The 10,575-nt window shown below is 46.6% G+C and overlaps 1 protein-coding gene across 3 annotated transcripts; it reads left to right on the top strand.

Moving 5' to 3' along the window:
• The first annotated feature begins 316 nt into the window (after positions 1 to 316).
• On the top strand, positions 317 to 10,313 carry RRAGC (Ras related GTP binding C). 3 transcript variants are annotated; one of them, XM_028739246.2, is made up of 7 exons: positions 319 to 757; positions 1,476 to 1,679; positions 2,221 to 2,420; positions 4,462 to 4,576; positions 6,190 to 6,332; positions 7,269 to 7,489; positions 9,000 to 10,313. In XM_028739246.2, the coding sequence occupies exons 1-7, from the start codon at positions 362 to 364 to the stop codon at positions 9,149 to 9,151; spliced, it is 1,431 nt and encodes a 476-aa protein (XP_028595079.2). In that variant the 5' UTR covers positions 319 to 361; the 3' UTR covers positions 9,152 to 10,313. The 3 variants fall into 3 exon arrangements, with proteins under 3 accessions (XP_028595081.2, XP_028595079.2, XP_028595080.2); XM_028739247.2 differs by having other exon boundaries at positions 320 to 757; positions 7,269 to 7,417; XM_028739248.2 differs by lacking the exon at positions 1,476 to 1,679 and having other exon boundaries at positions 317 to 757.
• Positions 10,314 to 10,575: the final 262 nt, after the last annotated feature.

The raw sequence follows: 10,575 nt of genomic DNA on the forward strand, positions 1-10,575 counted from the left end.
GCCGCAGGTGACACAACACTGAATGCAAGGCCGCACCTGTTTCTGCTCCCTTGACAAAACCAGGAAGTCGCCCGGAAGGCGGATCCCAGGTGGGGGTGGGACTAGAAGAAGAAGAAGACGCGCCATTGGGCGAGGCGAGGCCTGCCATCGGACGTCATCAAAGGGCGCCCCTTCCTTACCGGACAGGTAACTGAAAGCACGGTACCCGCGCGCCCCCCTCCGGTCACGCGCCGCGCTGCCGTCTCATTTTCGGCCAATGGGAATGCCTCTTGCTCCTGCGGGCCAATCGGTGCGCGAGGTGTTGGGAGGTGGGGGCGGGCTCAGGAGCTGTCGGAGTGGGGGGCGCCTTTGGCAGCTCGTGATGGCGGCCCTGCAATTCGGGGCGGCGGCGGGTCCTGGTGCGGTCGAGGAGCCAGCGTCGGGGGCTCTGCCCGGCGGGACCCTCGGGGCGGCGGCAGCAGCGGCGGCAGCAGCGGCGGCGGCGGATTCCTTCCCGAAGGACTTCGGCTACGGCGCGGAGGACGACGACGACGAGGAGGATGACGAAGAGGACATCGATGGCGGGGCCGAGCTGGGCGGCGGCAGCGGCGGCGGAGGAGGAATCATCGGGGGTCCTGGCGGGAGTGGCGGCGTAGGAGGCGGCGGGGGCAGCAACTGCGGGCTCGGCTCGGGCGGCGGAGCGGGCGGCGACTCCTCCAAGCAGCCTCGGATCTTGCTTATGGGGCTGCGCCGCAGCGGGAAATCGTCGATCCAGAAGGTGCGCAGGGCCTCCCGCCCCCTCCTCCCTGGCGTGGGGTCGTGTCCGGAGCATCCCGGGGGCTTCGGGACAGCGACGAGGGAGGAGATCGAAGTTTAGGGTCGGACTAGGACCTGAGAGGAAACCAGGGTTCAAACTCCTTGAGTGATCTTGGGGAGCCAGTCATTGTCACTCAGCGCAACCTACTTCACAGGGTTGTTGTGGGGATAAAATGGGGAGGGGGGATCATATGCGCCACTTGAAATCTTTAGAAGAACGGTGGGATATAATTGGGTGTATTGTTATTAACAATAATAGTCACTCATGATTGGGGAGGGCAGGGGGACTAATCTGGTGGAGGGAGCCTGCAGGGGTATAAGCAAGATCTCTCTTTTCTTCATGCCCAAGTGGAACAAGGTAAGTTCTTACCCTAATACTCCACCGTTCAACCTGTCATTCCACATCAAGATGTCTACAGGCCTGACATTTCTTTACTGGCTCCTCAAGGGAGCATCATAGTTGGCGGTTCAGGCAAGAGTCTTGGGAGAAAGATGCAGTTTCAGGTTCTCAGACCTGATCCTCACTGAGAAGGGGGGAGTTGTGCCTCTTGTTATTTTGGAGATAAAATGGATGGGTGGAGGAGAGAACAAGGATTCTTGAGTTCCTTAGTGGAAGGACGGATAGAAATGTAAAACAGCAAAACAGTAAATAATGGTTGTATGCTCTCTATTGCAAACAGGTGGTGTTCCACAAAATGTCTCCTAATGAAACCTTATTCTTGGAGAGTACCAACAAAATCTATAAAGATGATATTTCAAATAGCTCCTTTGTGAACTTCCAAATATGGGATTTTCCTGGACAAATGGATTTTTTTGATCCAACGTTCGATTATGAGATGATCTTCAGGGGAACTGGAGCCCTCATCTATGTTATTGATGCACAGGTCATTATGAAGCTTCACTTTGGGGAACAGAGTATGTTGCTCTGTGAGTGGTGGGGAGGATGTACTGGGGATGTTGCAAACAATGATCCTGAACATAAATGTCAAGTGTTGAAGTAGCTGTAGTCTGTCTGTTGTTATCTTTTAAACAGGTCACAGCTCAGAGTAGATTACAACCTTTAAAATACTGGTAACGGCAGGAATGACATTGTGCAGGGGCATTACCATATTAGATAGCAATACTACTGAGTAATTTGGGCAGTGTTAAGTAAGGTAGAACACAGCTCCAGCAAACAATCCAGCATTTAGAGACCAGTTTGTGGTACAGTTTCTGTAACAGTATTTTTAGGCTTTGGGATGAGATTTGGTCAAGAATAGAACTATTTTGATTCTGAATTATACTTGGGATTCTCACAAGGTCTGTTTCTGTTATAGTAATTGTAAATTGTAAATATCAACAAGCAGACATCACTACGTTTCTTAGTAATGTATGGCCTGTACATTTAATTCTGACTGAAGAATGCATATTATATTTTGCTTACAGGATGACTACATGGAAGCATTAACCAGGTTGCACATTACAGTCTCAAAAGCTTACAAAATTAATCCAGAAATGAACTTTGAGGTTTTTATTCATAAAGTTGATGGTTTGTCAGATGATCATAAAATAGAAACTCAAAGAGATATTCATCAGAGAGCCAATGATGATCTTGGTGATGCTGGGCTAGAAAAACTTCACCTTAGGTAAGTGGACTTCATTTGGACACAATTTTTTCCCATTTGAGACCAAATCTGGAGAAGCTGCATTTTTGAGGGCTTGTTTAATGCTGGGACCATCACCTGAATAATCAGTTGTTGTTGTTGGCGTTCGCTTGTCTCGAGAGACAATGAAGTGTGCCTACGGGGATGAAGTCAAATCACTGTGCAAGCTTGGGCAGTGTGTATGGAGGTGGTGGGCTGCATAGACGACAGGACCCCGACCCCCCCCCCAAACCTTGCTGATGTTGTCCAAAGAAAAGCAGAACAGGATGTTTGGCACCAGCTTGGGTGCAAGAGTTGCAAGGTGTCATCTAGCTCCACTTTGGATTTAAAAGGTAAAGGTACCCCTGCCCGTACGGGCCAGTCTTGCCAGACTCTAGGGTTGTGCGCCCATCTCACTCAAGAGGCCGGGGGCCAGCGCTGTCCGGAGACACTTCCGGGTCACGTGGCCAGCATGACAAGCTGCATCTGGCGAGCCAGCGCAGCACACGGAACGCTGTTTACCTTCCCGCTAGTAAGCGGTCCCTATTTATCTACTTGCACCCGAGGGTGCTTTCGAACTGCTAGGTTGGCAGGCGCTGGGACCGAGCGACGGGAGCGCACCCCGCCACGGGGATTCGAACCGCCGACCTTTCGATTGGCAAGTCCTAGGCGCTGAGGCTTTAACCCACAGCGCCACCCGCGTCCCATCCACTTTGGATTTATGTAGGGTTTATTCCTTAGACTTTTCTTCTCCCTCAAGGCAGTGGAGGTTTAAGATCAGAATTTTCCTTCTCCTAGATGGGCTACCTTCCCAGGTTGATGAGCCCCATCTGCCCCTCACTTCCCTCTACAGCACATGCAGGGTGTATGTGGTGTTAGGGGAGGGGTAGTACCTCTGGTGCGGTGCATGTCATGCTCCTTCTGGGGTAGTTTGTCCACCTTTGGTCCTCACCCTGCACTCAGCTCTCACCTGTGGCCCCTAGAAGCTGTCAGCATGCAACAGCAGCCACATCCCAGGAACAACTTTTAACTGGTTGGCTAAACCAAGTGAGGGTAGCCTATGGGTCTCAAATCCTCAGTGAATTAGGGATTTCCCCTGCATGCAAATACTGGGTCTGAGTGGCTAAGACCAATAGTGAGTCTATTGGTCAAGAAGGAGTCAGCTGTTACTTGACTAATAATATGAGTCTTAATCTACACATGAATAAAGAGGTAGTTCTGAAGGGGGGCATTTGCATAATGTTAGAAGAGGTATTTTCTCTTCCATACAAAAAGGAGGAATATGTAGTTCAGGATGGTACTAATCATTTGCAGGTTTTGTGAATAGTTGTGTTAAAAAATCATTAGTCTCTGTTGATTATTGTTGACGTCTTCTTAAAAAGTGTACATTCAATTTAACCAGACATTATGGAAATTACAATTTGTGCAAAACGTATTAGCTAGGGTGCTGATAGGGTAGTGGGTCAAGCACATCTAATTCCCATTTTACAACAGTTAACATTGTCTGCAGATGTTATGGGCCTAAATATGGCACTCACACTTAGGTTTAAAGCCCTTGATGGCTTGGGCCCCAAATATCCACGAGAACACCCACTCTCATGTGTAGACCTATCCATGCCATGAGATCTGCAGATGAGGCCTTCCTACTGGTCCCTATGGGGGAAGGCTCTTTCCAGTAGTGGAAATGTTTAGGGGGAAGGCTCTTTCCAGTAGTGGAAATGTTTAGAGAAAGGGTTGCTCCTTATTGTGTGCAATAAGGAGAGACTGCAAAAATATTTAAACTGCTTTTGCTCTTTGTTCTCTCCCCCCTCATGGTTTCTTTGAGATGCAAATTAGTCTTTACCTTGAAAGGTATCTTTGGAAGCAATGATCTCATCACTGAGGGGAACAAAGAGAAAAACAAGAATTTCCAGAGTATGTTAAATGTATTTGAAGCTGTTCAGTGTTGGCCTCCTTGATGCTTCAGTTTTGCTTTCAGTATGCCAAAGCAGCAAATTAAACCTGGAACTGTTCTGATAGCTAATAACAGTGTTCTGCTTTGTAGTTTTTATTTGACCAGCATCTATGATCATTCTATATTTGAAGCCTTCAGCAAGGTGGTACAGAAGCTCATTCCACAGTTGCCAACTTTGGAAAACCTGCTAAATATCTTTATATCAGTAAGTAGGTGTTGTACATGCACTTTAATTGTCATGTTTTTGTACCCTGCCCTGGGAACGTTTAGTGAAGATTAGGCAATGAATGCAATGACTTGTTTTTAAATGTTGCAGTAATGCTTTGTTGGGTCGGTAAGTGTATGAACTTGCTTAGAAGCTCTCATTTGGAAGACATATTGTTAAGAAATAATGAGTAACTGGCATACTTGGTTAGAACTTGGAACTACAGGCTTTTGCTTCAAAAACATGTGTAGTTCTCTGTGGGCTCCAGCAGTTGGGGAGCTCTCAAACCATGATCTATGCTAGACTTCTTCATTACAGCACCTGCAATAGCAGCTTGTGCTCAGTCAGGGCTCTTGTGAGCAAATAGCCTTTTTCTTCAGCTCTAGCCAGTGGCCAGATGTCCAATGGCATCTTAGAGGATGAGATGCTCTCTGCAAAGGGAAGATTTTGAAGGTGGGTTGGAGGTTCTATAGGCTTATATCCTCCGTAGACAGAATAATTGCATTTATTCATAATAAGACATTTTAATCAGCAAGAAAAAGATTTACGTCCCCTTAAGATTTAAGCTTCCACCTTTGCACTTTATATTTTTTAAAACAAGAGTCTAGTACAGGCTTCCTCAGACTCGGCCCTCCAGATGTTTTTGGCCTACAACTCCCATGATCCCTACCTAGCAGGACCAGTGGTCAGGGATGATGGGAATTGTAGCCTCAAAACATCTGGAGGGCTGTGTAAAAGGGTAAGTTTTTATGCAACCTATTTACACCCCCCCCCCCGCAATGTGTATAATAAAACACCAGTGAAATAAAGCAAGCGCTTGTGCAGCATAATAGACTTGGGGGGATTTGGCAGGCCGCCTAAAAGGCACAGCCAATATTTTCCTAAATAGTCAACTGATATCTTCGGAGATGGCAGCAAATGTGGACAAGACATTCCTCAAAGCAGAATCCACTACTAGAAAGCCTTGCTTGTTGCTTTATAAAAAGATAGCCAGTTATTTATTACCTTCTGAGCATGTTTAGTTGTTTCGGGTTCCTTCATTTCAGACTGCAAAATGGACAACAGATGCCCCATCATTACCACCAGTTTGAAAATCAAACTGGTGGTATGGCTGTCAGTTTTGCAACTGGCACAGTGTGCTATTTGAAACACTGGTGGTGGTGTCTTTGAGGTAGGTTTGGCTAATGTGAGGCCACCATCTTCATTTCCTGCAAGAGATAGTGGTGGCTGCTTGGGTGTCTTTGAAAGGAGATCAGACAAATTTCTGGATGTCTGTGCTCTGCCTCCGCCATTGGAGGTAGTTTGCCTCTGGAAGCCAGTTGCTGAGAATCTCAAGTGGGAAGAGTATTGCTGCTCTTGCACTTGGGTCCTACCTTTCAGCTTCCCATTGGGGTATCTAGTTAACCACTGTGGAGAGAACAGGATGCTGGGCCAGATTTTGGCCTGATCCAGCAGCTGAGCTCTTCTTCCTTGCGTTCTTAGAGTGGGGATGAAAGGCCCCTTCCTGTCTGACCATCTGCCTTCAGTAAAAAAGTAAAACAAGAGTTGCCAGTAAGCTGAGAAATAGTTCAGTATGTGAGACAACCATTTTAACTTGTTTTTTCTTCTTGTAGAATTCTGGTATTGAAAAAGCTTTTCTCTTCGATGTCGTCAGCAAGATCTATATTGCAACGGATAGTTCGCCTGTTGATATGCAGTCATACGAGCTTTGTTGCGACATGATAGATGTAGTCATTGATGTTTCTTGTATATATGGGTAAGTACCATGTGGTGCTTCTGTGGCATTTCAGATAATCTTAAAGTAGCTTAGAGGGAAATCCGTTGTCAAATGTCATGAGAAAATGAAAACCTAGCATTGAGAAAGCTCTGGCTTTTGGAATATTGGGTGTGAAACTCAAACACATTTTCTGTATGGTTTTGTTGCTATTAAGGAGGGGTACTAGAAATTGCAGTGTCTGTTTTGAGTGAGTGATGTAAAGTAGGAAGGTGTGTGGATGGATTCATGTGTAAATATTTTTCTGTATTTATGATCCTGAGACATTTTAATATATTCATTTGTACTGAATAATGAGGAAAACCTTTTGTATGCTGCCCATTCACATTATGCATCTTACAATCAGCTCCGACTGTTTTCTGTACTATTGCTAAACCTACTATTCCACACCCACACCCACCCACACCCCAGTCCCATACCTATGCATCTTATTTGCCTAAATATAGAACTCCCCCCCCCCCCCCCCGTTGAACTTTGTTTTGGCCCTTTTATCAAGGTTGCTTTGAATTTTCTTCTGGCCTTTGGAGGTGTTAGTCTTTGCAAATCTGATCAGAATTCCTTTCACCCTCCATCTAATTCAGTGGAGAGGACCAGACCAAGGTAGGGGCCTGCACTACCCCATTCCAAAACTTCTCTCCAGTTTGATGAGGAGCTGTTGGTGAGCATTTTCTTTTTGGCTAGTTTTACAACCAGCTGTGAACCTTCAGTCCTGCATTTAGCTAGCTTCTTCATCAGAATATCATGGTACATTGTTAAATGCTTTGCTGAACTCAAGATAAACGGTGTCCACAAGATTCTCACAATCCTCATTGCTGCTTAATGCCTCAGTCCAGTATTCAATTACTGTTAAAATGCTGCCTCAAAGTCCTTAGCTAATTGTGTGCCCTGAACAGTCCCTTCTGTCTCAAACAACCCTAGGCTCAAGGAGGATGGGAGTGGCAGTGCCTACGACAAGGAGTCCATGGCCATCATCAAGCTCAACAACACAACTGTGCTGTATTTAAAAGAAGTGACCAAGTTTCTGGCCTTGGTGTGCATCCTTAGAGAAGAAAGCTTTGAACGCAAAGGTGAGGAAGAAGATTGGTGTGTCCCTCGATTGAGTGCCTGGGCTCCAGCTTCTATGGGGTCACACAAATCTGGTAATTGCAATTTGTGAAGAGTTGGTCCTCTGTGAGCTGCACTCACCAAAATCCCCTTGGGGCAAGTTTTCAAATCTTCTCATTAGTCTTCTGCAACCTTGTTTATTTACAGTATTTATAGCCTAGAGTGGGGTAAAAAAGGTAAAGGGACCCCTGACTGTTAGGTCCAGTCGCGGACGACTCTGGGGTTGCAGCGCTCATCTCGCTTTACTGGCCGAGGGAGCCGGCGTACAGCTTCCAGGTCATGTGGCCAGCATGACTAAGCCGCTTTTGGTGAACCAGAGCAGCACACGGAAACGCCATTTACCTTCCCGCTGGAGCGGTACCTATTTATCTACTTGCACTTTGATGTGCTTTCGAACTGCCAGGTTGGCAGGAGCTGGGACCGAGCAACAGGAGCTCACCCCATCGCGGGGATTCAAACCGCCAACCTTCCGATCGGCAAGCCCAAAAGGCTCAGTGGTTTAGACCACTGTGCCACCCGCATCCCTCAGAGTGGGGTACAAGGAAATAAAAAAAAGAGAAACAATATACAAAATTATATAAGCAGAATCAATAAACAACTACACAATCTATCATAAGGTACACAGGGAAAAGTTTTATGGTGTCAGTCCTCAAGTGGGAGCTGAGCAGTGTATGCCTGGGCTTGTGGTGCCAGCCTGGAAGAAGGGGAAAAGGGCTGCAAAGATTCAAGCAAAGGGCAGCAAGCCTAGGAGGGTGCTGAGAGAAAAGTTCCTTCTGCATGATGTGTTTTCAGTGCAATGTAAAACTTGATTGGAGGCTGTTGTTTTTTGTGTGTCCCTTGCATCAAATAGCTTGTGCTATTTGATGCCCTCCTTAGTGCTGTCCTCCTCATCTCTGCCTGGCACTCCAGGGCCTCTGGAGTCACATACTCTGCCATAGACTCAACCTATATTCATTTTTCCAGGCTGGCTGACTCTAAAATCCATTTTGGATCACTTCCCCACTTCAAAAACCATGTTGCAGATCAAGGGCCCGTTTCTACATTTATCCTGTCCCAGTTATTCTTACTAAAGAAGCTCAGGTTTGGGCTTCCTTCCAACTTAATCTTTATTTGCCATGCAGTCTTTGCTGCTTGGATCCAAACCCTGAAGCAGCACGAGTGTCTGCCTGAGCATGTAAAGTTGCTCATCCTCTTGGGTTGTTGAGTTGTCTTTTGTGTTGTAGCTATTTGTGTCTCAACCAGATAGGCAGTCTGAGATGTTGGAAGAGCAGGGCCCCTTTCTAACATGCCTGTATACTGTCAGGCATGTTAAAACAAGAATAGGCATGTTTAGTCAACTGTGTTTTGGAATGCATTTGGCAGAAACTGTGATGCAGCTGTAGTGCTTCTGTCTGCTGCTGCGCAGAACAGCTGGGTCAAGGGGTTTACACCCAGAATGAATGGCAGAGGGTACTGAGGGTCTTCTGGTAAGTCAGGCTCCCAGATGAGGTTGTGCTTTGCTTTCTCTTGATTGTCACCTGTGGTTTGTTTCTCTTGCTCTCCCAGGTTTAATAGACTACAATTTCCACTGCTTCCGCAAGGCCATCCACGAGGTCTTTGAAGTGGGCATCTCCTCCCACCGATCCTGCAACCATCAAGCAAGCATCCCTGGTCTAAAAGCAGTGACTCATAACGGCACTCCTAGAAATGTCGTCTAGCGGAGGGGACCCAAGGCGGGTGGCCAAGTGTTCCCTGCTCCGTGTCCGTGTGTTGGAGATGGACAGCACAGAGAACTGGCTCCATACATTCCTGTGTGCGCATTCTGGAAGAGACGGGACTTTGCCTTGTGGAGCTGCAATCGTGGCAGGCGTGGCACAACTGAAATGGCCTGGAAGTGGGGCTGCTTCCTCCCCCGCTTCCACATTTCCCTTGATACAAAACAGGGCGTGGATGATTCCGGAACTGAGCTGTTTTGACACTCGGCATTCCTTGTGTTTTTTTAAACATGCGTAGTGTTAGTGCATTTGCGTTTCAAAGAAATTGGCGTTCGTAAACTCAAACACGACAGCTTGTAGTTTAGTTTAGCGCAATTTCAAACATTCCATCCTCTGAGTTTTATCATATCATATTGCGGTTAACCCCTTTAAAAAATTCCATCTTCTGTGAAATGAATGTGATGCCAAGTGGTGCCATTTCCCTCTGCAGACCCGCTGAGCGCAAAGCTCTCTTTTTATTGGAGAACAGGATAAAAGACAAGAATTGGCAACCTTAACTTCGTCGCTCGAAACTGGTTTAGAATATGCTCGTCTTGCATTCTCAAGCTTGTTGGCAGGCCACTTAACAATTTGCTGCAGCAGTTCCTGTACTTGTCCTTGAAGATGCTTTTTGTAGTAAATGATTCAAATTCTGCCCAGTTGTGGCTAATGTGTTTGGATTTAAGTGCGTTTTCCATTTTTTGAAGCTATGCTTCAATTGCATAACAGGTTAGTTTTTGTGAAATATGGTGTGCAACTGAACTCTGGTTGCTAGAATTCTCTGTAGCTGCTCACCAGGCAAGGAAGTGCCTTTACCTCAAGGTCAGGAAGATACAAAGGCCTCCCTGAACTCCATATTCTGCACATATTCCATTGGATGGAAGCTCCCTTCCAACTCGTGTGTGGACTTTCCCTTGTGGCCTCGTGCACATCAGACAACGCTTGTATATTCCCAAGCCATGGAACCTTTTCTCTCCTCAGATGTTAATGTGGACGCACCAAAGTTTTAACAGGGTGGCTGGTGTTGCCAGCAGCCGACTGTGTCCTTGCACTGTTCAGGAGGCGGGTGGCTCTTGTGGGATTCACTTCTCAGTAGTCCGCATTAATAAAATGCATTTTATCTTGACAGCTCTTTTCTCAGTTAAGTGCATGTGTGAATTGTTGGTTTTTGTACCCATGCATGGACAGGGCATTTCAGGTCAGTACGCTATTCCTGATGAATTAATTGGGTAGTTGTAGCTGCCGACGGATGCCCTGCAGAAGCTATGCCTTCTGCTTTGCAACACTTGCAAGTGTGCTCCATGGCCCAAAATGGTGGCAATTGCTTGTTCCCCCATTAATACTGTGTCACTTCAACCACACTCTGGATGTTTTGAAATTTGAACTCT

Source organism: Podarcis muralis, chromosome 7, assembly GCF_964188315.1.
Source record: "Podarcis muralis chromosome 7, rPodMur119.hap1.1, whole genome shotgun sequence".
Lineage (NCBI taxonomy): Eukaryota > Metazoa > Chordata > Lepidosauria > Squamata > Lacertidae > Podarcis > Podarcis muralis.

Coding starts and splice junctions, on each gene's coding strand:
- RRAGC (XM_028739246.2), top strand. CDS start 362: ATGGCGGCCCTGCAATTCGGGGCGGCGGCGGGTCCTGGTGCGGTCGAG. Junction 758..1,475: donor GGAAATCGTCGATCCAGAAG/GTGCGCAGGGCC, acceptor TATTGCAAACAG/GTGGTGTTCCACAAAATGTC. Junction 7,490..8,999: donor TATGGGGTCACACAAATCTG/GTAATTGCAATT, acceptor TTGCTCTCCCAG/GTTTAATAGACTACAATTTC.